This window comes from Phocoena phocoena, chromosome 15 (assembly GCF_963924675.1).
Source record: "Phocoena phocoena chromosome 15, mPhoPho1.1, whole genome shotgun sequence".
Lineage (NCBI taxonomy): Eukaryota > Metazoa > Chordata > Mammalia > Artiodactyla > Phocoenidae > Phocoena > Phocoena phocoena.
Genome location: NC_089233.1, coordinates 57,275,461 through 57,301,912, shown reverse-complemented (window position 1 = coordinate 57,301,912; position 26,452 = coordinate 57,275,461). Strand labels below are relative to the sequence as shown.

At 46.2% G+C, this 26,452-nt stretch overlaps 1 protein-coding gene across 5 annotated transcripts in view; it reads left to right on the top strand.

The window, feature by feature from the left end:
* The window catches only part of SMOX (spermine oxidase), a 38,902-nt gene extending 22,021 nt beyond the window's left edge, over nucleotides 1–16,881 (top strand). Inside the window, exons 1-8 of one of the 5 annotated variants that reach the window (XM_065892064.1) lie at nucleotides 263–470; nucleotides 4,036–4,262; nucleotides 12,071–12,244; nucleotides 12,407–12,639; nucleotides 12,799–13,166; nucleotides 13,867–14,027; nucleotides 15,881–15,970; nucleotides 16,406–16,543. In XM_065892064.1, the coding sequence (XP_065748136.1) occupies nucleotides 263–470; nucleotides 4,036–4,262; nucleotides 12,071–12,244; nucleotides 12,407–12,639; nucleotides 12,799–13,166; nucleotides 13,867–14,027; nucleotides 15,881–15,970; nucleotides 16,406–16,543 (1,599 nt within the window). Of the gene's footprint in view, nucleotides 1–236; nucleotides 471–4,035; nucleotides 4,263–12,070; nucleotides 12,245–12,406; nucleotides 13,167–13,866; nucleotides 14,028–15,880; nucleotides 15,971–16,405 lie in introns of those variants that run through there. The other 4 variants (XM_065892065.1, XM_065892062.1, XM_065892063.1 and 1 more) reach the window with 4 other exon arrangements.
* The last annotated feature ends 9,571 nt before the right edge of the window (nucleotides 16,882–26,452 follow it).

Sequence of the window (26,452 nt, the reverse complement as noted above, 5' to 3'; positions counted from 1 at the left end):
TCAGCTCTCCTTTTTGCTGATGGGGGCCCACGGTGCATCCTCCCCGCCTGTTTCCTTCCCTGTGGCTCCCTCCCTCCTTCCCCACATCCTTTGGAGTTGGCTCTTCTTGCCCAGGTCCTCGGAAGGGATTGAGAGGGCTCAGGGTCCCCCTTTGAAGGCAGAGCCTGTGAGCATCTCTTGGGGCAGGTGGGAAGTGAAGGCAGAGCAGGTGAGCTGTGACCCCCTGCCCCCTGCAGGTTCCTAGCAGGCGAGTGTGGACGGTATGCAAAGTTGTGAATCCAGTGGTGACAGTGCGGATGACCCTCTCAGTCGTGGCCTGCGGAGAAGGGGACAGCCTCGTGTGGTGGTGATCGGCGCCGGCTTGGCTGGCCTGGCTGCTGCCAAAGCACTTCTGGAGCAGGGCTTTACGGATGTCACTGTGCTTGAGGCTTCCAGCCGCATTGGAGGCCGCGTACAGAGCGTGAAGCTTGGTAAGTGCCTCAGTTCACCTCAATCCAGTCATCTCCTAAGGTCACTTCTTATCTCCCAGTGCCCTGACCTAGCCTGAAATCTCATTATTTTATCTTCTTCCCGGGGGTTAGTGTTCTATCATGCATGCTGCCTGGGCATTTTCCCTTCCTTTGCCACTCTCAGCACCCTTCTGAGGTGGGCAGGGTGGGGCTCTGGCCTTTATCTTTGGAACACGATCTAGAGTTCACAGTGTTTAGGAGGGAAGGGACACCCAGGACCAAACTTCGCAGTGGGTAGACTGGTTTCTATTTCACAAGAAGGGGAATTCTGCAAGTTTCTATTAGTTGTTAACTTTTGAATATGAATTACTGTTATCATGACTGAGAGCTAGCCCTGGGACAATAGGAGTTAAGGGCAGTGGAGGTGGAAGAAGACTTTGGACCTCCTTGTGAGTGATGGGCAGGTCTTAGGATTGTCGAGGAGGAGGGTCTCTCCAGGTTGCAGAGAAATAAGGCCTCTGCAGAAAGCAGCCAGATAAGAGACATACCCTAGGGCTGGGCAGGTTTTGTCAGGGGTCCTAGAGGGTGGGAAATTGCCTGAAATGCAGGTAGAAGTCAGGGGGGTTTCCCAACCAGGGGGTCTGACCATGAAAATGGCCCAGTGGGACCACTCATGGTGGCCTGGAGTGTGTGGGCTACACTGACCCTCCAGAAGATTTTGTGTCTGTTGCTACATGGGCAGCAAGGCCAAGCAGATTCTGTGTGCTAACTTTTGATGAATGGGGCAATTGGCTCAGAGAAGTAGGTGGACAGACTTAGAATAAGCAGAGGTTGAGGAGCAACCTTCTCTCTTCTTTCAAAAACTTTGATCACATTAAAAGTCTTCCCTTAGAGTATTTCCTGGAAGGTGTATGTGAAATTATGTCTGTCTTCCCCTGGCACACACAGGAGTATGTGTTGGCAGTGAGGATGAAAGTGCAGTCCAAGGCATGTGCAAACCTGGGGACAGCCAGCTGGGAAGCCCTGAGACTCTTTGCTCAACACCTGATTGGCTGACTAGGAGCCTTAGGGATGGGATGGCTCCATTTGTGGTTCTTGAATCTTGATAAGACATTCAGGGTCTGACATAAAAGCAGAAGACGGGAGGACAAACAGCCCAGTTTCAGTGGTAGTTGGCAGCCGAGACGTGCTGTGCAGGGAAGTGATTGTAGAATGGAGGGAGGTGGAAAGGATGGGGCTGCAGGAGGCTGAGGGGATGCACATGGCAGGAAGCCTTCCTCAGAGGGGAGGGAGCTTGGGTGGGCCTCAGGTGATGAGGGGAGTTGGATAGGTAGTGAAAAGAAGGAAGGGGGTAATTGCACACATGGAATTGCACACATGATATATGTGAAGAATCAGATCAAGGCAGACCCTGCCAGGATACGGGAGAGCAAATCCAGGCAAGGGCGTATGTGTGTGTGTTGTGTGTGCAGACACCCAGGGCTGAAAGCCCAGGCTGCAGTTGGACCTGCAGCAGTGTGAGATGCTAGCTGTGAATCCCGGTGGTAAGGGCAGCGGCGATGACCAGAAGCCCCAAGGACACCGTGAGGTAGATGTGGAGATGGTGCCTGGTACCCTTTGGATGCAGGATGTAACAAGGATGACAAAGGTGAGAGGCCTGTGGGAGAGGGCAGGAAACATCCTCAGACTGAGGTATACTCTGGGCCACCCCACCTCCTTGTAAAACTTGGGGGATGGAGTGGAGCACTGACCTTGCTGTTGACCTTGAGCTGCTCACCTCGTTCCTGCTTATGCCTGGATACCCCATGCCTGGACATCACTGCCCGGTGACTATGACTTGGAGCTCCCTGGTGTACCCTGGGGAGGGTACAGGCCCCTTTTGCTCCTATTGGGAGCTCAAACCAGGCAAAAGACCTTGGGAGCCTGAGGCTCTAAAGGAGAATTAGTAATAAATGTCCCCAGTGCCCCCCACCCCCACCCCCCAGGAACCCCGTGGAGGAAGAAGGGCACTGGGTTTCTAGCTTTTCGTGCCTTCTGGTCTGCCCACTTTCCCTGGACAAAGGGACCCACACATTCCTGCCTCTGATTCCGGAGTCACCAAGAAATTCTGTCTTGCTGGCTGTGGCTTGAGGTTGATTGTGTTTTCTCTTGCTCTGTGTTTGGCACATAGATGCACACAGAGCTTTTCTTTCTTTTTTTTTTTTTTTTTAAGTAACTGATGGTTTAATTAGAAGCAGCCCAGGAAAGAGAAGACACAAAAAAGAGAAATGCCCAGTTCCTGGGGTGAGGGGTGAGTGTTGTCTGTTATAGTGTATTAGATAACTATTGCTGCATTAACAGACCACCCTAAAATGTAGTGGCTTAAAACAACATCATTTTATTTGCTGATATTCTGTGGCTCCAGAAATTTGGGTTTCTCTTCATGGTGGTCACAGTCTAGAGAGTGGAAGCCACACGGTGTCTTGAGGCCTAGGCTCTGAAACCACAAACATTGCTTTCATTGCATTCTGTTAATCAAAGCAAGTCACAAGCCAAGCCCAGAGTCAAGGGGTGCGGAAAGACTCCATCTCTTGATGGCAGGACTGGCAAAGTCACGTTGCAAAGGGCCATGTGTGTAAGGATAGGAGGGATTATTGTGACCATCTTGGCAAAAAAGTTACCACACATGATGTCTTGAATCAGGCCTCCAAAAACAAAACGAAACACCAAAAAATGTTCCTTTCTGTTTTCCTTTCATTGTTTCAGCTTCCCTGGGAGCTAGGCAAGGGAGGAGACAAATGTATCACAGCATGCAGCATGAGAAAAGGAAACTGAGGCCCAGAAGAGGAAATAGGCACAGGCACAGTGACAACTTGCCTCAGAGCATCTGATACCTTGGCTATGGATGGGGTGGTAAAATGAGGCACCAGCCCTGTCCCAGCTTGGGCCCAGGAGTTTCCCTCTGCCCCAGTCAGACTCTTAGGGTTCTGCCACCTGTGCCATAGGATGAGAAAGCTTAGTTTTCTCCAGAAGTCTGTTTTAGACTGCCTTGGGGAGGAGTCTTCCAAACTGGAATGTTTGCCTTCTTTCTTCTGCCCCAGACTGAGTTGGGAGGTGACCATTTTCCATCTGGCAGAGTGGCTTAGACTCTTGGGCCACTGGATTTTGAGGAATTGGAATAAGGCCAAATGGGGACCTTGGGTCTGGAAGGCTGGGCCTCCTCACTGGGTATTTCAAGGATCCTTGCTCCCCTCACTGGGCCCATTGTACCCACTGGTACCCATAGCAGTTCTCCTGAGGGGGAGGAGAGGTCTGTTGTCTGGTGTTATCTTAGGAGAGTCTTCTAATTATTCCAGTGAGATGACTTGGTGTCAGATCATAGAGTTATTCAGGGTAGAAGTTAGCTATAAAGTAGAATCCATTTTGTGCCACATGTGGTTTCTACTGAGATATTTTCACTGAAGATTTTGGTTCGTTGCTAGAGCGGTACCTAATCCCCTTCCTTCCCCCTGTTGTTGGGGATGGAAGGATCCTCTTGGAGGAAGGAGGGTGAGGCAGTGTTCTGGCTCTCTTCCTTGCCCCTATAAGAGCCTATTGTTGCCATCAGGACACGCCACCTTTGAGCTGGGAGCCACGTGGATCCATGGCTCCCACGGGAATCCCATCTATCATCTAGCAGAAGCCAATGGCCTTCTGGAAGAGACAACTGATGGGGAGCGCAGTGTGGGCCGCATCAGCCTCTACTCCAAGAATGGCGTGGCCTGCTACCTCACCAACCATGGCTGCAGGATCCCCAAGGATGTGGTTGAGGAATTCAGTGATTTATACAACGAGGTGAGGTATTAGGGGGATAGTTGGGCACAAGGGTTTGTGGGGCAGGGAGCGCCCTGGCAGTGTGTGTGTGTGTGTGTGTGCGTGTGCGTGTGCGTGTGTGTGTGTATGTATCAGACTTGAGGGGGCTGGGCGACCTGCTGGGGTCTTCTACGATCCTGGTCATGTCTGCACATTCTCTGGGCCCTGCATTTGGAAAATCAGGACAATTTGAGGGTAGAATGAAGACAATGAGTGGAGCAGTACTAGGTAAGAGATTATTGATACTCATGATTAAATATTTCCCCATAAAGTCCTTAAACATCTTTTATTAGATTTATTACTAGGTAAGTGGGTATGATTATTGTTGTTATTGCTCTTGGATACTCTTTTAAATGGTAATTTTAAAATACTTTATTTTCTGATTGTTCCCCGTGTATAGAATTATAACTGCATCTTTTTTTTAAATTGAAGTGTAGTTGATTTACAGTATTATATTAGTTTCAGGTGTGCAGCATAGTGATTCAACATTTTTATACATTATACTCCATTTAAAGTTATTACAAAATAATGGTTGTATTTCCCTGCTGTGTGCAGTATATCCGTGTTGCTTATTTATTTTATACATAGTAGTTTGTATCTCTTAATCCCATATCCCTGTCTTGCCCCTCCCCCCTTCCTTCTCTCCACTGGTAACCACTAGTTTGTTCTCTATATCTGAGTCTATTTCTGTTTTGTTCTGTTCATTCGTTTTATTGTTTAGATTCCACCTATCAGTGATAACATAGAGTATTTGTCTTTCTCTGTCTCACTTATTTCACTAAACCTCTAGGTCCATTCATGTTGTTGCAAATGGTAGATTTTCTTTCTTTTTTATAGCTGAGTAAAATTCCATTGTGTGTGTGTATATACATTATATATATATAATATATATAACTATATAACTATATATTTTATATCTGTCTACCTATCTGTCTAACATCTTCTTTATCCATTCATCTGTTGATGGGCACTTAGGCTGCTCCCATAGCTTTGCTATTGTAAACAATGTTGCAGTGAACTTTGGGGTATAAGTATCTCTTCAAATTAGTGTTTTCTTTTTCTGTGGATATATACCCAGGAATGGAATTGCTGGGTTATATGGTAGTTATATTTTTAATTTTTTGAGGAACATCCATACTGTTTTCCACAGTGGCTGCACCAATTTACATTCCCAGCAACAGTGCACAAGAGTTCCCTTTTCTCCACATCCTCACCAACATTTATTATTTGTGTTCTTTTTGATGATAGCTGTTCTGACAGGTGTGAGCTGATATCTCATTGTCATTTTAATTTGCATTTCTCTGATGATTAGCTCGTTGAGCATCTTTTCATGTGCCTGTTGGCCATCTGTATAACTTCTTTGGAAAAATGTCTATTCAGATCTTCTGCCCATTTTTTAATCGAGTTGATAGCTTTTTTGATATTGAGTTGTATGAGCTGTTTATATATTTTGGATATTTACCCCTTATTGGTCATATCATTGGCAAATACTTTCTTCCATTCGGTAGGCTGGCTTTTTGTTTTGTTAGTGGTTTCCTTTGCTGTGCAAAAACTTTTAGGTTAAATTAAATTAAATTTGTTTTTGCTTTTGTTTCTTTTGCCTTAGGAGACTGATTAAAAAAATATTGCTACAATTTATGTCAAAGAGTGTTCTGCTTATGCTCTTCTAGGAGTTTCATTGTTTCCATTGTTACGTTTAGGTCTTTAATCCATTTTGAGTTTAGTTTTGTATATGGTGTGAGAAAGTGTTCTAATTTCACTCTTTCACATGTGGCTGTTCAGTTTTCCCAACGCCACTTATTGAAGAGACTGTCTTTTTTCCATGTATATTCTGCCTCCTTTATCAAAAATTAATTGTGTGTGGGTTTATTTCTGGGCTCTCTGTTCTGTTCCATTGATCTATGTGTCTCTTTTTATGCCAGTACCATGCTGTTTTGATTGCTGTAGCTTTGTAGTCTGAAGTCAGGGAGTGTGATACCTCCAGTTTGTTCTTTTTTCTCAGATTTCATTGACAATTTGGGATCTTTTGTGGTTCCATATAAATTTCTTTCTTTCTTTTTTTTTTTTTTTTTTTTTTTTTTGCGGTACATGGGCCTCTCACTGTTGTGGCCTCTCCCGTTGTGGAGCACAGGCTCCGGACACGCAGGCTTAGCGGCCATGGCTCACGGGCCTAGCCGCTCCGTGGCATGTGGGATCTTCCGGGACCGGGGCACGAACCTGTGTCCCCTGCATCGGCAGGTGGACTCTCAACCACTGCGCCACCAGGGAAGCCCTCCATATAAATTTTAAGATTATTTTTTCTAGTTATGTGCAAAATGTCATGGGTATTTATAACTGATTTTTAATTATTGATTTTAGCTACCTTGCTAAATTATTATTTTAACTCTAATACTATATCTATTAATATACCACATTAATTTATGTTCTAATGGTATTTTGGAATTTTATGTGTATAATCCTATATACCAAAAGAATGAGAATTTTGCTTTTTCCTTTCTAATCCTCAGACCAGCGTTGTCCAATAGAATTTTCCACGATAATGAAGATGTTTTAGACATCTATCCAGTTTGGCAGTCACTAGCCACATGTGGCCTTTGAGCTCTTGAAATGTAGCTAGTAATACTGAGAAACTAAATGCTTAATTTAATTTTAAATTGCTATAGAGATCTAGTGGCTATTGTATTGGACAGCATAACTTAAAACTATTAATTTTTTTTTTCTTGCCTTACTGCACTGTCAATCTCCAGTACAGTGTTGGATAGAAATATCAATGACACACATCCTTGTCTTATTCAGGTTTTTAAAAAGAATGTTAATATTTTTAGTAACTTTCCGTGGTGCTGTGAACTGCAAAGAACAAGCAAGGTAACATGTAGATCTTGCCTTCTGATAGCTTGTCATTTATAGTGTAATGACCCTTCACTTCAGGTCAGTAAATTGGTCAACAGCCACCTATTGTACATTTTCTATGTCTTTTGGGCATGGGAAAGGAGAAATGACTCTTGCTTTGGGGTTATCCCTGCTCAATGGAGGGCAGGCACACTCACTGTCTTATGTGTGTGCACCCACATAGTATGTTATGTACAATCCTATAGTGTTGTGTGTTCTCACTTCTAATATTATTATTAAGCAGGTAAGAATTAGTATTCTTCAAAGTAGACCTTCTTGGTCTACTGGGAATCAGTCACGTCCTGATTCCCATGTTATTATGAGTGCTTCAAGCCTGGATGCCTCTTGAGAATGACTTTCAGGGTCCATGACTTACTTGTTCTTTTAAATGTCCCTCAAAGTAGATCATCATCAACTTCTGCTTGTGGGTTTGATTTTTGAAAGCCAAGAGTGTGAGTCATGGAAAGTAGGATGGATAAAGGTGGGTTATCACTCTGGGTGGTGCTGCTTTGGGTCAGAAGGAAGAGGTGTTAATGAAGTCAAAAGAGAAGTCAAAAGAGAGATTTCCTTATGTAGCTGTTAGACAGTGCTGGAGGCCATTCTGAAGAGGTGTGCTCTAAGAATGTGAAGCCTTGCCTGAGGGTGGTTTCATAATAAATATGTAGCCTCCCTCCCAAGGTGATGACTTTGAAGGGTTACTCATTTGAATGTATTATATTTGTTAACAAATAAATGAGTTTGTTCAGTAGTTATCATATAGAGCTTAATCTCTGTAGCAAGATTACCTTGATTCAAATATTGGGTTGGCTAAACAGTTCATTCGTTTTTTTCCATAAGATGGCTCTAGTAGTACTTTGTTGTCTTTAAATTCATTCAAAACAATTTTGTTAGATCGTATTGTGACAGCTGTCATATCAGCGTGCATTTAAAAATAACTTATCAAAATTGGTGAATTTTTATGTAGCCATTTTAATATTGAAGATGGAAGAAAAATAGCAACATTTTCAGCATATTATGCTTTATTATTTCAAGAAAGGTGAAAATGCAACTGAAACGCAAAAAAAGATGTGCAGTGTATGGAAAAGGTGCTGTGACTGATCAAACGTGTCAAAAGTGGTTTGTGAAGTTTCCTGCTGGAGATTTCTTGCTGGACAATGCTCCATGGTCGGGTAGACCAGTTGAAGCTGATAGCGATCAAATCGAGACATTAACTGAGTGTGATCAACGTTATACCACGCGGGAGATAGCCGACATACTCAAAATATCCAAATCAAGCGGTGAAAATCGTTTGCACCAGCTTGGTTATGTGAATCGCTTTGATGTTTGGGTTCCACAAAAGTTAAGCGAAAAAACCTTCTTGACTGTATTTCTGCATGTGATTCTGTACTTAAACATAATGAAAATGGTCCGTTTTTAAAACAAATTGTGATGGGCAATGAAAAGTGGATATTGTACAATAATGTGGAATGGAAGAGATGGTGGGGCAAGCAAAATGAACCACCACTAACTACACCAAAGGCCGATCTTCATCCAAAGAAGATGATGTTGTGTATATGGTGGGATTGGAAGGGAGCCCTCTATTACGAGCTCCTTCTGGAAAAGCAAATGATTAATTCCAACAAGTACTGCTCCCAATTAGAAAGCAACAGTCGAGGAAAAGTGTCTGGAATTAGTCAACAGAAAATGCATAATCTTCCATCAGGGTAACGCAGGACCTCATGTTTCTTCAATGACCAGGCAAAAACTGTTACAGCTTGGCTGGGAAGTTCTGATTCATCCGCCGTATTCCCCAGACATTGCAACTTTGGATTTCCATTTATTTCGGTCTTTACAAAATTCTCTTAATGGAAAAAATTTCAATTCCCTGGAAGACTGTAAAAGGCACCTGGAACAGTTCTTTGCTCAAAAAGGTAAAAAGTTTTGGGAAGATGGAATTGTGAAGGTGCCTGAAAAATGGCAGAAGGTAGTGGGACAAGATGGTGAATATGTTGCTCAATAAAGTTCTTGGTGAAATTGAAAAATGTGTCTTTTAGTTTTACTCAAAAACCGAAGGTACTGGGATTTCCCTGGTGGTGCAGTGGTTGGGAGTCCGCCTGCCAGTGCAGGGGACACGGGTTCAAGCCCTGGTCCGGGAAGATCCCACATGCCTTGGAGCAACTGGGCCTGTGCTCCACAACTACTGAGCCTGCGCTCTGGAGCCTGCGAGCCACAACTACTGAATCCCATGCGCCTAGAGCCTGTGCTCTGCAACAAGAGAGGCCACTGCAATGAGAAGCCCATGCGCCACAACGAAGACCCAACGCAGCTAAAGATAAATAAACTAACTTATAAAAAACAAAAAACAAAAAAAAACCTGAAGGAACTTTTTGGCCAACCCAATACCAGTTCTACCATTTATTAGCTGTATAATCGTGAGCAAGTTATTGAGCCTCTCTGAGCCTTACTTTCCTCACCTGTAAAATGGACACAGTTATACCTACTTCATAGTGTTAGGATGGTTAAATGAGATCCCAATGAAAAGTGCTTAATGAGAATTGGGGTATTATTAGCTGTTACAGACCTGTCCCATTTCCCTTGCATCACATTGGGAAGATGTCATTTAACCCAGGACAGGAGACTGAACATGACAAATGCATGTTCAGTTAAGGCTGTCCTAGTCAGTGGTTGACACAAAGAATCACATAGATGGACTAAATTTGTTTGTCCTCAGTTGGGCATTTTGGTCTTCAGTTAACATAAGCTGACTAGCTACTGTGTTGCTTATCACTGAAGGGAAAAACCCGGGGTAGGGAGGAGGCAAGTTGAAAGCCTGACTCCTTGGCAGTGGAACTGGGTGAGGAATTTGCTGAGGACTCCAGTTAAGACCAAACGCCCGGCATCTTGTGACTGTAGGGAGAAGAAAAAGGGATAATTTAAGTCATTTTCTTCTTTATATTCAGAGACATGTTTAATTCATGTTTCTATCTTATGTGGAGGCTTTTCCCTTGAGTGGAGTGGTGGGGGGTGGGCCATGCCACCTTCCTTCCTCTACTCAGCAGCCCCAGGGCCGGGCTGCAGGGCAGACATACTCCTATGAATGTGTGTTGACCAAATTCAGACTCACTTTAGGAGGGGAAACACGCCATTAATCAGCATCAGCCACAGATGTTTGGCCAAGGAGCCCAAACTTACCAGTGTCCTGGGAGGTGGGAGGGAGAGTGGGCATGTGATCATGCTCACAACCCTTCAGTGATGCCAGGGTCTTTTTTTTTAATACATTTATTTATTTTTGGCTGCATTGGGTCCTCGTTGTTGCTCACGGGCTTTTCTCTAGTTGCGGTGAGCCGGGACTATTCTTCCTTGCCGTGCGCGGGTTTCTCATTGTGGTGGCTTCTCTTGTGGCAGAGCATGGGCTCCAGGCGCGCAGGCTTCAGTAGCTGCGGCACGCGGGCTTCAGTAGTTGCAGCGTGCAGGTTCAGTAGTTGTGGCTCATGGGCTTAATTGCTCCGCTGCATGTGGGATATTCCTGGGCCAGGGCTTGAACCCATGTCCCCTGCATTGGCAGGTGGATTTTTAACCATTGCGCCACCAGGGAAGTCTGCCAGGGTCTTAGATAAAGTCCAGGGTCCTTGACATGACTGTTAGTTCTTCGTGCCCTGGCCCCTGCCTGCCTTTCCAAAGTCCTCTCTTGCAACTGTCTTTCTGCTCACTGCCCACTTCAGCAAGACAGAGCCACTTTGCATCTTACACTCTCCCTCTCCCCTGTCTTTGAATATGCTGTTCCTTCTGCCTGAAATACTTTCCCTCTCCTTTCCACTGTCTACTTGGCTATCTCCTGACTGTCCAAGGTTTTCTGAGCTGATCTCACAACCCCTGGGTTCTTTCTTGTCACAGCACATCATATAGAAACAGCCCAGTTATGATATCTCTCCAGCTTGAGTGAGGACAGGAGCTTGGTTCCATGTCCGTCTTCCTCAACATTACAACTTGTGTTGGGCACATAGCCCAGTAAATGTTTGTTGAGTGAGTGTTGGGGCTCAGACCTTGACCTTTGGGGATCCCAGCCTGACCCAGGACTGGCTTACTTTCCTCAGGGAGACCTGCCTAGTGTTTGGTGGGAGTTATGTATCAGGCAGGCAGGGAAGGCAATAGGCCCCCACTCCAAGGAACTGTTCATTGCTTTTTGTTGATGAAGTGTGGTCTGGAGTTCTTGCCAAAATATGCCCGTGAAATGTACTTCCATTCCTTGGTGCACTGGGGCCTCCTTCCTCTCCACATGCCCTGCCCCAACATGGCCATCTTCCTTAAATGCGTCTGGGTCCTGCAGTAAAGGGTACACTTTGTGTGGACCTGAGTATGATTGGGAGGGTCTCCAGAAAGATCAGATTTCAAGGCCCCTACTGCTCCCTCTCCCCCAAGACACTGGCCAGACCACAGCTCCAGACTGCCCTCCTGGGATAGGGTGAAGCAGATACACTTGAGCAGGAATGTCAGGGGAAGAATTTGTGCATTTGGTTCTTGGAAAAGGGAAATGTGTGTAGACCTGGGTTCTTCAGTGGGCAGTATGCTCAGCCATGTAGAGCGCATGTAGGGGCAGTACCTTCCCTACAGGCTGTATAGGCACCAGACATTTCACTTTGTTCTAAGCAGGGGCTGAGTAAGAGAGCCTCTGGGACCCACCCCACCTCCTGTGTGTGGAAGCAAGGAAGCTGACTGCCCAGGTTCAGCCCCAAACCTCGATTTTGTTGGTTCAGCCTCAGTGCAGCACTGAGCACGATGTTGATTTACCAAAGGAGAGGCCCCGTGGGCTTAGCACATCCGGGAACACCTTGGAGGTGGTGACTACTGAAGTGAAGCTCTTAGGTCTGAGATGGAGGTAGGATGAGTGAATGTGTTTTCAGTCTCCTGGGGTCTCTTTGTAGGTCTATAACTTGACCCAAGAGTTCTTCCGGCACGGTAAACCAGTCAATGCTGAGAGTCAGAACAGCGTGGGGGTGTTCACCCGAGAGGAGGTGCGCAACCGCATTAGGGACGACCCTGATGATCCAGAGGCCACCAAGCGCCTGAAGCTCGCCATGATCCAGCAGTACCTGAAGGTATCTTTGCCATCTCGGAGCTCTGTTGAGTACAAATGCCAGAGTGAGGAAGACTGACCCTGGGGAATCTGGGTCCGAGGAGGGCGGCACTGCCCTAAAGTCCTGCTCCTACCCCTGCCCAGCCTTGGCGGTCACCTGGCTCCCCTCTGGCTCTTCCCACAGGTGGAGAGCTGTGAGAGTAGCTCGCACAGCATGGACGAGGTGTCCCTGAGCGCCTTTGGGGAGTGGACTGAGATTCCCGGTGCCCACCACATCATCCCCTCGGGCTTCATGCGGGTTGTGGAGCTGCTGGCTGAGGGCATCCCGGCCCACATCATCCAGCTGGGGAAACCCGTCCGTTGTGTTCACTGGGACCAGGCCTCGTCCCACCCTTGGGGCCCTGAGATTGAGCCCCGGGGTGAGGGTAGCCATAATCATGACACTGGGGAGGGCAGCCAGGGTGGAGAGGAGCCCCAGGGGGAGAGGCAGGATGAGGATGAGCAGTGGCCGGTGGTGGTGGAGTGCGAGGACTGTGAGGTGATCCCGGCGGACCACGTGATTGTGACCGTGTCGCTGGGCGTGCTCAAGACGCAGCATGCCAGCTTCTTCCGGCCAGGCCTGCCCGCTGAGAAGGTGGCTGCCATCCACCGACTGGGCATCGGCACCACCGACAAGATCTTTCTAGAATTCGAGGAGCCCTTCTGGGGCCCCGAGTGCAACAGCCTACAGTTTGTGTGGGAGGACGAGGCGGAGAGCCACACGCTCACTTACCCACCCGAGCTCTGGTACCGCAAGATCTGTGGCTTTGATGTCCTCTACCCGCCTGAGCGCTACGGCCACGTGCTGAGTGGCTGGATCTGTGGGGAGGAGGCCCTTGTCATGGAGAAGTGTGATGACGAGGCAGTGGCCGAGATCTGCACAGAGATGCTGCGGCAGTTCACAGGTGCGTCCCTGTCCCTGTCCCGCTGCCTGCTCCATGGGCCTCGCTGCGTCTGCCCTCCTCCGCTAGACCCTCTGGGTCTCCTGAACTGTGTGCTAGCATCCTCATCCCTAGGTCGTGACACTGAGGTGGTGTGCCCACTGGGAGAGATGCGGTAGGGCACTGCGTCTTGGCCTTGGCCTCCTAAATTGCAGGCTCTCCCCCCGTTTGGAACTTGAGACACTCAAAACCACAGGCTCTGTATTTCTTCTCTGTTTCTAAGGGCTGTTGGTGAAAAACTCAGATTTCACCGCAAAACTTCAGATTGCCGATTTCCTACTCATGTTGTCTTGCTAAGAGACGGATTTGTGGTTTTTTCTGTCTGATTTTTAGTTGAACATCTTTCCTCCACTATCCCAGAAGAGCCTCACAAGAACCCCTGAAATTGGAAGGGGGAACATTATTATCTGGAATGTTTTTCAGATAGGAAAATTAAGGTCCACAGAGAGGAGGTATTTTGCTGGGGGTCACAACGAGGCGTTGAGGGGTACACAGCTTGAACCCCAGCCTCCATCCCTCCCTCCTCCATACTCCATGTTTATCCGTAGCAGCCTGGCCTTCCTGGAGCCCTAGAGGTAGAGTGGGAGTTGTCTTCTCAGGGGTGTCTTCTGTGTGCAGCCATTTCATATTCTCCCCTGCCTTGGCTCTTCTCACTACCCAACAGGGAACCCCAACATTCCAAAGCCTCGGCGAATTCTGCGCTCAGCCTGGGGCAGCAACCCCTACTTCCGGGGATCCTATTCATATACACAGGTGGGCTCGAGTGGGGCAGATGTGGAGAAGCTGGCCAAGCCCCTGCCATACACGGAGAGCTCCAAGACAGCGGTGAGTGTGGGTGTGCTGGGTATGTGAGGGAGGGGGTGCAGAGTGAGGGGATCTGTGAGGGGTGCGGTGGGCATTTTGTGTGTGTGTTTGGTCCAGGGGAGGAGTGGAAGGGTAGTATTCACTGAGGAGTGCCAAGGTAAGATAGATGGAGTAGCTCCCATAATGAAGGAGAAAACAGACAATGTGCACTCAACATCTGGAAGAACAGAGTCAAATTGAGATGTGTTAAACTCTTTCCTGAGGTTATAAAAACTGAGCCATTTAACGCTGTGCTGTCCAATATGGTAGCCATTAGCTTTAAAGTAATAAATCCAACATTTTGTTCGTCAGTTGCACTAGCCACATTTCAAGTTTGAGAGCCACGTGTCACTCATGGTTACAATGTTAGAGTGTGTCACTATAGAGCATTTCTGTCATCGTGGAAAGTTCTTTTGGACAGCACTGACCGAGTATGTTTTGTTTATTTTCCCCAATATGTTTTAGAAAATAAAATTGAGAATACTGACCCTCCCCCAAATTACATCAACTATGTAATAATATACACAGAAAAATAATAAATTGGAAAGAAATTATCTCTATATATTTCTGTTCCCATGAAGTAAATTTTGAGTTTTCCCCACCAAGCACACACATACAATAAATGTTAAAACCCCAACAGAATTATATTTAAAATAATTCTTTGGTGTAATTGGTGAAGAAGATTGTAGTCAACCAACATGTGTTGTGCCTGCCCTGGCTGTGCTCAGGGAGAGAGAGGAGAAGGCCTTCACTGCTGCTACAGCCATCCTCCTGAAAAGCACACCTTTTCTTGTCACCTGCATCAGTTAGGACTAGTGCATATAACAAAAAGCAAAACAAAACAAACTGTGGTTTAAACAAGATGGAACTTTACTTAGGTCACATAAAAGGAAATCCGGAGGTACGTGTCAGGGCCCAGCATCAGTAGCACCTGGCTCCATCTTCCAGGCCACCTTGTGGTCCAAGAGGTCTGTGGAGGCTGCTGCTCTTGCTCTCATATCTGTGACAGGCTGATGGGTAAAAGAAGGGAACCCCTGGGCTGAGTCGGTGTTTCGAAGCAACAGTGCACTTGAAGTTGATTGGCTAGAACTTAGTCACATGACTCCACCAGCAGCTAGTGGGATACTAGGTTGGGATACATCTTTTTTTTTTTTTTTCCTGGATGGCAATGGACCCAGTTAAAAGACAGGATTTTTGTTACTGAGGAGAAAGAGAATGGATGTGGGAGTAGGGAGCTTGCCCTCTGCCGCAATATGTGCCCACTTTTCAGCTTAACCACCTCTGTGGGCTCTTTGTTGGTGGGTTAAAACCTCACTACTCAAGGTGGGTGGTCCATGGACAAGCAGCACTGGCATCATGTGGGAGCATGTTAGATGTGCAGACTCTCAGCCCACCCCAGACCTGATGAATTAAAAACTGCATCCTACCAAGGTCCCCAGCTGGTACCTTTGCACATTCAGTTTGAGATGTACTGGAGTAAAATCCAGACTCAAGCTTGGAATGCAAGCATTAGTTCTGTGCTTGGACCCCACCTAAACAGCTTCCTTTCTTAAGGTTAAGCCCTGGCTATACCAAAATTCTCACTGTCTCCTAGACCAGGCCTGTTTTGGTGCATTTTTGCCCCCATTTTTCCTTCTTCCTGAAACATCCTTTGCCTGTTTATTTATCCAGCATCTTCCGAGAAGAAGCCCAAAGGTCCTGTCCTCTGGGAAGCTTTGTGTGATCTCCCTGACAGTGGGCCTCTTTCCTGGGCTCTCAGCACCTCGCCCAAACACCCATCACGTCACGTATGACGCCATTTAGTAATTGGGTTTCGTGTCTGGCTTCCCCACCAGCAAGGAAGCTCCTCAAAGCAGCTGCCTGGTCACCTTTTATCTTCCAAGTGCCCAGAACAGTCCCTGGAACCTAATAGAGGCTCCATAAAGGTTTGTTAAATTACTGCCTAACTTTATTGAGTGCTTATATTCTTTCAGGTTCTGAGTCCTTTAGATACATTATTTCACTTAATTCTTACACCCACTCTCAGAAGTAGAGGGTATAAACCCATTTTGGAGATGAGAAAATCAAAGCTTAGGGAGGTTAAATCATTCCCTGAGTTCACTAGTAAGAGGCACAGTGAGTCTCTGAAATTGTAGAGACAGGACTCATGAAAGCCTCAGAGCAGAAAGGACTGAGGCCTGGATGTTTGGGGAAGAAGCAGGGGAAGATGGGGATGGGCAACTCCTCATCCTGTGGAAATAGTACCTGCATCTCAGATGCCTGCTTATTCCTCTCTGACTTGTAGTATGGATGGGTGGTTCTGGGGCAGACAGATAGCCTTTCTTGCTCCTCCACCTTCACTTCCCTGTCCCCCTGCCCAGCCCATGCAGGTGCTGTTCTCAGGTGAGGCCACCCACCGCAAGTACTATTCCACCACCCATGGTGCTCTGCTCTCTGGCCAGCGGGAGGCTGCCCGTCTCATTGAGATGTACCGAGACCTCTTCCAGCAGGGGACCTGAGGGCCTCCTCGCTGCCAAGCGTGTTCCTTAAAGAACCACTAACTTGTGACATTCAGCCCTGCCCCTTGCTGTTGTGTACTCCTCATTTCCTAATCCTCTGGAGAATGGATTTGTATCTTTTGTAGAGCTAGACATCTAAATGGCTTCAGACCTGGCCCTGTAGCTTTTCCTTTTCTCCTTGCTGGGTGGTGACCAGGGTGGGGTCTGTTGATTTACCTCTGTGCTCTGACCTCTGATCTCCCCATGCCTCCCCTCATCTCCGAACTTGTTATTGTAAGTGCCTTCAATACTCTGCATTTTGGGATAATAAAAGAGGCTTGCCCTTCCTGTGCTCCTCAGCTTCTCTCTTCCGTTTTTCTTAGCCTTGTGTGTATGTGTGTGTGTGTGTTTGTGTGTGTACGTGTGTGTATGTGTGTGTGTGTTTATCTGTCATATCCTCTTTGAGTGAAGGGATGGTGTGGGTGCTGTGGTCTGGCTATACCCCCAGAAAGGAAGGTGCCTGCCTTTAGTGGAAGGGGCATTCCCTCACCCCAGTCTGTTTGTGGTTGTTTCCTTTCCTGCCCGTGAGACCCCTCTGGAGTAAGGGCCCCTCACTGCCCAGCCTCAGCTCCTTCAGGACAGGCCTGGGTCTGCCTGTTGGCCATTTGCCAGACTTCTCAGAGCCTGATCGGGTAACATGGCCACATGGAGTGAAGGTGAGTTTTATGGGAGGGGACACCTGTTGTGGCTCCATGCCAAGCTCAGATGTGTTAATTATTAATCAGTGTCACCTGGCCACAGGGCCCTGGGTCTGGCCCTTGGCTTAGCTTCTGTTGACTTCTGGGAAGGTGGATAGTCCAGCCATTTTTTTGCTGAGTGAAAACACAGACACTCACATATACACCCCTTATATACCCACACACACATACATCACTCCCACACAGATACACTACCCCACACCCTTGCACCTATACGCAACTACACTTACACACATGCATAAAACCTTAAAGAACATTTAGTCATTTTCTTACTCCAGATTTCTAGTGACAGAGTTTGAATTCTATAGGGTGGAGGAGTTGGGTGGTGGAGGAAGTGATGAAAAGTCAGGTGCACCCCCTGGTCTAACTCTGTATGAACTTAGGTTGGGTCCACTCTTCAGAAGTATAGGGCAGTGCCCTTGATATGACTCTACATCCTTTTCCCCTTCACCTCAGGCTGTGATGGACATGTCTAACACATAGATATTCCTCTGCACGCCTCCCTGCACCTGCCTGCACATCCCTACATGCACACCCTCCTACATGCATATACACCCCTACACACACACATACATGGACATATCTAATAGGCATCCTTGCTTTGCCAGGGTTGACCCACCAGACATCCCTCATGGAGTTTATGTCAGGGATTCATGTTCACCTGATGCATAACTTGAAAAACTGTAAGTATATATTTAAAAAATTTTTTTGAATAGAGGATCTATCAATGTAGTTAAAGCTCTAAAGTCATAAAAGGATACACTGAACAACCTCCTCCCACGCCTGTCCCCAATACCATTGCCACTTCCAATGGCCGCATGTTATTAGTATCTTGTGTATCCGTTTTTAGATATGTCACTGTAAATGTATACTGTTCTCTCTCCTTTTTATGCTAAAGTGACAAAGTATTCATCCTGTTCTGCATTTTGCTTGTTTTAGTTAACATAATATATCTTGGAGCTATTTCCATAACAATACTTAAATGGACAAGTGATCCAGTCTTGGACCCTCCCCATGTCCTGGATTTTCCCCACCAACTGTGCTAGGGAAAGTGGTGACAGAAGTGGCCCATCACATAAGTATGGGGGATGAAAGTAATACTTAGAGTCTCTGGATCACAGGTGTAGGAATTTTGAAGAACTCTATGAGGGTGAAGGGCTGGAAATGTTTATTTGGTGATTGCATGTTGGGGAGCTTCAGGTGTGCCCAAGTCAGGAGGGTAGTCATAAGTGCTGGAGGTAGAGTCTCTTTATTTGACATGGATGCCAGCTCAGGCTGGGGAGGGTGATTTATCCCATCAGGGAAGCAAAACCTCCAGAGAGTTAAGTAATGCAAGTAATGTGCCTAAGATCACTCAGGTAGGTGGTGATGCTGTGACTTGATCCAAGGTCTGTTTTGTGCCACAGTGCAGGCTTATTCTAGTTATTATGTGATAAAAAGAAGAGGCTGGTGCCATCGAAAAAAAATCTTAGGCCATTACCAGACAGAGTGGAACTGGGTACAGCCACACTGGGAGACTGTGGTGGCAGATTCTACTAAAGCAGGCCATGTGCCTGCCAGCATTTCCACTCCTGGGTATATACCGAAGAGAAATGAGTGCATATGCCCACCAGAAATATGTACCAGAGACTGGATGTACCAGGGACACAGGATGAGTTCCTTGCTGTGATTAGGTTCCTGAAACAGCCGTGGCATTGATTGAAACTCAAATGACTCTTAGTGGTGTCTAATATGGCACGCTCAGGCCAACACCTGTGCCTATGCCGGCTATACAATTTCTGTCACCTGTGGGAGGTCACTTGAGAGGAAAGTTCTTTCCTGGCACTGGATTCTATGTAGAATTTGTTGCATGGTTTCTTGTGCTGTGGGCATTAGTGAATCCATGGGCAAGGTGTTCAGTTGTGGCTTTGTGGAAGCCTCAGAAATGTTCCTTCAGGGGGCCTGGGTTACTTGGCAAATACTGTCTCTTTCCACGGTTGCTGCTCTGGAATAGGTGAGGAATATTAGCTCCCCCTTCATGGGAGCCACTTGGAATGTCTGCCCTACCTACAAACAAAGGTAGGAGTGAAGTGCCTTTGGTTTGAGTCACTCTGCATTTGCTCGGGGCTGTCAGGATGAGCCCACAGGTGATCCCAAGGTGCAGAGTGAGGTGGGCTGCTGGTTCAGTTCTAGAGAACTGCCTGTCTAATTAATGGTCTGCCAAACATAATGGTATATTCACATGAAAGCTGTGTTTTCTCATAATGACCAGCTGGTGTCCCTTCTTCCATGCTTGGCCCTTTCAGCCTGTTCTCCACACAGCAGCCAGTGTGATCCTTTAAACTATATGAATCCAGTTATGTGCTTCCCTGGTTTCCAGTGATTCCCATCATACTGAGCATAAAAGGTGATTTCCAATGTCCTGTGTGATCTGTTCTGTGGCCCCCACTTCCTTCCGTGGCCCCCTTCTTTTGGCCCTAGCTGTCCCCTTTATCTGGAATGCTTGCCCCCAGGTAGTGCAAGTCTCTTTCCCTCACTGCATTCAGTTCTCTAATCAGCTGTCACTTCTCTAGGAAAACTTCCCTAAGCACCCCGTTTCACAGCACTCCCAGCACTCTTTGTCCCTCCCCTTGCCTGTTTCTTCATAGCCCTTCTCTTTCCATGATGTCATATTTTTTTTTGTTTATTTATTTGTCCATCTGTCCCCCCCACCCCTTCCCCAGGATGTAGGTTACATTGTCCAAAATAGTGCCTGGTATAGTGGGTTATCAATGAATATTTGCAGAATGAATGAACAAGTGAATGAAGAAGCTGAGCTGAATGGCGTCATCCCCCAGACCCACCATTGGTGCTGGCCAGCAGTCCTCGTGGGCTTCCCTTGTCAGCTCCCCTTCAACTCTGACACCTCCCCTCCCCCACCAACTGTCAGTAGGCACCATGGTCTCCTGCTTCACGGACAAAATAGAAGCCACCTGGAGGCAACTTCCTCGACAAATCTACAAACTGCTAGCCTTCACACCTGTCCTTTTAGACCAGGGGTCCCCAACCCCTGGGCCAAGGACCGGTACCGGTCCGCGGCCTGTTAGGAACCGGGCTGCATAGCAGGAGGTGAGCGAAGCTTCGTCTGCCGCTCCCCATCGCTCCCCATTGTTTGCATTACCGCCTGAACCATCCCGCCCGCTCCCCTGGTTTGTGGAAAAATTGTCTTCCACGAAACTGGTCCATGGTGCCAAAAATGTTGGGGACTGCTCTTTTAGACCTTTCCCAGGCACGATGGAAGTGTGTGACCCATCACTTGTGCATCCCATGCCCCAAACTCAGGGACTTTGCTTGTCCTTTCCTATCCGCATTCTCTCCACTCCATGCTTGCCACCCACACTTCAGTGTCCTCACATCTTTCCCATCACCAACCCTCATCTTACTCCCACTTTTCCTTGCCTCTCTTTCTGCCAAGCATCACGTTAGCATTTCCTACACTTGCTCTCTCTGCATCCTTACTATCCTTACCCTAGCAGTGGTTGGTGGGGGTCCTCAGGCCGCAGAGGGAGACACAGGAAGGACTGGGCTGGCTCTCCCTTTCATGGCTGGGAGAGGTGAGGAGGACCTCTAGGTCTGCGGAAGCACAACCTCATGGGCTGAACCACATCCTTTGGCGCCATCTGCTGGCCATTTTGGAATGCAACCCTCTTGCTGCACAGGGAACATTTGTGTCCTGGATTCTGTGAGCTTTTCTGAATTAAAAAAAAAAAATTTCAATGAATCATAGAAAGTACCTTTAATTAATGCTGAATAAGTTAATAAAGTAAGATTTCCCCCCCAATATTGGCCCCCAAGATATTTTCTTTTTTATTCATTCATTCATTCACTATTTTGTTCATCCAGCAGACTTTTGTGTGCCAGCTTCTGTGCTAGAAATGTTTAATTATGCTTCAGTAAATAAGTTTATTAAGTAAATAAATAAGAAGTATGAACTTATTTTATTCCCCAAGTGAATCTGGACTGTATGATTTCAATTCTTTTAAGTTTGTTGAGGTTTGTTTTATAGCCCAGGATATGGTCTATCTTGGTGTATGATCTATGGTGCTTGCAAAGGATGTGTAGTGTGCTGTTGTTGGGTGGAGTGTTCTACAGATGTTGATCAGATCCTGCTGGCTGACAGTGTTGTTGATTTCCTCTATATCCTTGCTGATTTTCTGTCTAGTTCTATTGATTGTTGAGAGAATAGTTGAAGTGTCCAATTATAATTGTGTATTTCTTTATCCTTTCAACTCTATCAGTTTTTTTGTATTAATAGACTTTTTTAAGAACAGTTTTAGATGTACAGAAAAGGTGAGTATATAGACCCTACCTCCATTTTCCCTATTATTAACGTTTTACAGGACTTCCCTGGTTGTCCAGTGGCTAAGACTCCACGCTCCCAATCCGGGGGTCCCGGGTTCGATCCCTGGTCAGGGAACTAGATCCCACATACTGCAACTAAGAGTTTGCATGCTGCAACTAAAGACCCCGCATGCCACACTAAAGACCCTGCATGCCACAAGTGAAGACCCCACATACCGCAACTGAAGATTCTGCATGCCGCAACTAAAAGATCCCGCATGCCGCAACTAAAACAGATCTCACATGCTGCAACTAAAAGATCCTGCATGCCTCAACTAAAGATCCCACATACTGCACCTAAAAGATCCTGCATGCCACAACTAAAAGACCCCACATGCCGCAACTAAAAAAGATCTCGCATGCTGCAACTAAAAGATCCCCATGCCGCAACTGAAAAAGATCTTGCATGCTGCAACTAAAAGATCCTGCATGCTGCAATGAAGATCCCATGTGCTGCAACTAGGACCTGGTGCAGCCAAATAAATAAATAAATAGATAGATAGATAGATAAAATATTTTTAAAAATCCAACTACAGAAAAAAATCTTACATTAATATGATGCATTTGTTATAATCAATGAACCAATATTGGTATATTATTACTAAATAAAGTCCACAGGTTAAATGAATAAACTAATGTCTTTTTCTGTTCCAGAATTCTATCCAGGATGCCACATTACATTTAGCCATCATGTTTCATTAAGTTCCTCTTGCTTGTGATGTTTTCTCAGACTCTCCTTGTCTTTGATGATCTTAACAGTTTTGAGGAGTATAGTCAGGCATATTGTAGGATGGACCTCTATTAGAATTTGTCTGATGTTTTTCTCATGACTAGACTGGGGTTATAGGTTTCTGGAGGAAAACCACAGAGTTAAAAGTGCCATTTTCATCTCATCACATGACCTTGATCACTTTGCTGAGATAGACTTTGTCAGGTTTCTGTACTGTAAGTTATCTCCACCCCTACCCCCACCACCACCCACCTCCCACCCTGCGCCATCGTACTGTCCTCTTTGGAGGGAAGTCGCTTTGCAGCCCACACTTAAGGAGTTATACTCCCCTCCTTTAGAGTAGAGTATCTACATAATTTATTTGGAATTCTTCTACGTATGAAAATTGTCCCTTCTCTTCCCTTACCTCTCTCTATTTATTAACTTATTCAATCATTTATTTATATCAGAATGGACTCATGGATATTTATTTTATACTTTGGATTATAATCTAATACTACTTTATACTGTTGTTAAGTTGTTCCCACTTTGGTCACTGGGAGCTCTTTCATTTGGCTCCTATGTCCCTTTGACATGCCCCCATCAATGCGTGGGGTTTTTTTCTTTTTTGGGCACTTCCTTACTTTCTGCACTATAAGATGCTCCAGGCTTATCTTGTATATTTCCTGCTTCTGTCATTGAAACAGCCATTTCTCCAGGGAACCCTGATTCCTTTTGATAGAGCTTGTTCTGGCTCGGGGCAAAAGCTAGATTGGTGTTGCCAGTTGTGGTTGTTAATGGCAAAAGTGACCTCAGTTCTTCATTTCTCCCTGCTTTGCTGTGTGATCTTGCATCTCCTCCCACTAAAGAGGTTGTTATTGGCTGAATTATGTCCCCTCAAATTCATGTGTTGAAGTCCTAACCCAGCTCCCTATAATGGATTAAAGATTATTCAGCAAATATTCAATCTCTTTCCTCTTCCTCTGGGAGCAGAATATATTTTCCTGCCCCATTGACTTTGGGCTTGGCCATCTGACTTGTTTTGGCCAACAGAAAATGAACAGACATGATGTGGTATGAGCAGAAGCTCCCAGCATGTTTGCACAGTTGGGTTTGGCCTCTCGTTTACTTGCCATTTGTCATAAGAAGAACAGGTCCCTGATAGCTGATGTTTCAAGGAGAACATGGAGAAAGGGGAATAGATGTGAGCCTACAGAAGCCTGGAACCAAACCTACCGCCTGCAGACAGACACATAAACAAGAAAAACAAATGCTTGTTCTTATAACCTGTGAATTTAGGGGTGGCTCGTTTTGCAGCATTATCATGGCAATAGTTAACTGTTACACCTCTCTATGGGGGAGTCATCTAGCCCAAGAAGGGTATTTCTAGGCACTAGTGATAGAGTGAGCAATGGCCCATAGACTGGGAAGCCACCCATGGTACAGGGTGGTACAGTTCCAGCAAAGGGGCCTGGCAGGAATGGGCCAAGGGATTCAGATTCCTGGAGGATTCATTTCATGGCTTGCCTCTGGCTTAAGGAGCTGGAAGAGATAGAAGCCAGTGGCATTTTTTTAGTTCCATTCTACCAGACTGCAGAAAGATCTTCTAACTGCCACTGCCCAGTTCTCTGCTCATGAGGAAGAAGTTTGTTCTAAAAATTCAGAGTTGCTGCTACTCCTCTTCCACCAAATGGAGCACCTGAGAAGCTACAATGTTTCCCTCTGCTCTCAAGGTCCCTTCTGACCCAGACCCACAAGTTTGGACAGTATTAAAGTCTTTGCTGAAGGTAGAAAGTTCCTGCAGGGAATCAGGAGGATGGGTGATCATTACTGTGTTCTCGGCTGCTCAGAAAACAATTCTTGGCAGTAGGACAGTCCTCGCTAATCTGATCATACCAGGTCTCCTCCTAAGTTAGGACTTTGCACCTGCTGTTCCCTCTGCCTGGAATGCTTTCCCCCAGCAATCTACATGGTTTACATCATTACCATCTTCAGGCCTTTTCTCACACATCACCTTCTACCTGAGACCTTCCCTGGGTACTCAAACTGAAAGTGCAGCATCCTGTAGCCTCAACACTTCCTGTTCCCTTTCCCTGTTATATTTCTTTTGCTTATCACCATTTACTATATGTTTTGTTGTTATTACCTATCACTCCTGTCTCTCCTGAAATGAGAACTCCGTGGAGACTGACATTTTTTTTTTTAATGGATGTATCCCCATTGACTGGGCACATAGTAGGTGGTCAGTAAATATTATAAAATGCATGCGTTGTTTATTGATCGTCACCTGGCCATTTGTTACTGGTTGAGAGGCATCAGAGGGCACCTGGGCCCATCAGAGCAGGTGCATTTCCCACATGGGGTTGGAGGAATACCAAATGCCTAATCTGTAAGAGGCCCAGGCATTTGGCACTTGTAGGCTTGTCTACTAGGGTGACTATTCCCTAAGAGCTTGGACATAAAAGCTCTCAAGACCGGCTTCTGAGGGTTCCACTCTGAAATGGGACCCATGATAAATGAGATTAGAGACAAGTAAAGCAAACTTAAAGGTACAGAGTAAGACAAAAGGCTGGGATTGAAGCATGAGATGGGACGATGGAGAGGGATATATGATGGAAACAGAGGCACAGCGCACTGGGAGATGGAACCCTGGCCTGGGGACCGATCTCCATGCCTGGTGCACTAAATAAGTGACTCTTCCCTTTAACTTCCTGGCTTGGTCTCTGAACTCACTAATGGCTTTCAGACCACAGTTTGGCTTCCCATCAGGTTCATTTATCATCATGAGGACATTGGCTTGTGTGATAGTTAAATTATAGTTCCCATTAAAAATGAGCACATTGGCTTTGGGCTTATGGTCTTCATGTCCTAGTGAGTTAGACCATCTGTGTCAGCTTTTATGAGACTGTGGAACTCTGTGGAACACCGACCAGACCCATTTTCTGGACCTGTAATACTGAGGACCTGCCCCTTGGCTGGGGGCAAGTTCATTGAGCAAATAATACCTCATTGAGCCTTTTGGGGCACAGCCAGCCAGATATTTCGTTGTATTCCCTTTTACTTTTTACTAGTCTCTTTCAAAATCCCACACATTTGGTCAGTTAGGGAAAATGTCCTTGAGGTAGAGGGCTTCCAAAAAAAACCCCTTGTGTTATGTTTGTGGTGAGAGGGGGAACTGTTAGCTTATGCTGTTTCAGATTAGATAACTGTCACAGGCTTGCAGTGTGGTGACTCGCCTATGTGACAGACACTGAAAGCTGCCTGCCTGATATCCATTGCTTCCTTCTGCTGCCAGAATCGTGATTTTGTTCAGAACAGCAGTGTTTCTAACGGGAGGTAATGATCCACGTTGCCCTAAAGCAGGGTCGACAAACTTTTCGACAAATTTTTTTTTTTTTAATTTAGGCTTTGTGGGCCAAGAGATAACTTTCATACAATACACCTGTCATGAAATATTCTCCTGACTTTTTTTTCTCCAACCATTTAAAAATGTATAAACCTATTCTTAGTTCATAGGCTGTACAAAGTCAGGTGGTGGGCTAAATTTGGCCCACTTTGCAGACCTCTGGTCTAAACCAATCACTCCATCTTGTTTTTTATTTTACCAGTCTCGCTTGCAGGGTGGGCATGGCACCCACTTCTGGCCCTTAAGACCTAAGTGGAGGTGTGCTGGGGAAGGGTGGTTTGGGGCAAACTTTATTATCTTGATAAAAGGAGGCAGATTCCATAGCCCAGACCCTTCTCCGTTTTTCTCCCCCTTGAATATGAATGTGAGTTATGGTGCCATTGGTCATGGTGAAGCAACAAGGAGGATAAAAACCAACACACCGAAGACTTATGAAGCGAAGACAGAAAGAGCTGGTGTGTGTGACTTACACTGCCAGAAACTACCTACTTCATAAATTGTCAGGTGAGAAAAATAATGACCAGTGTTTAAGCAGCTTCCTTATTACTTGCAGCTTAACTGATCCAGTGTGCTAGAGATGTCCTTCATTATGTGCTCCACCTCTCCCCCGTCTAGGAGAATTACTTTGCCCACAGACACCTGTACACAGACAGCTGTGTTTTGTATCACATGCTCCATCTCATTCCCATCTGCCTGCT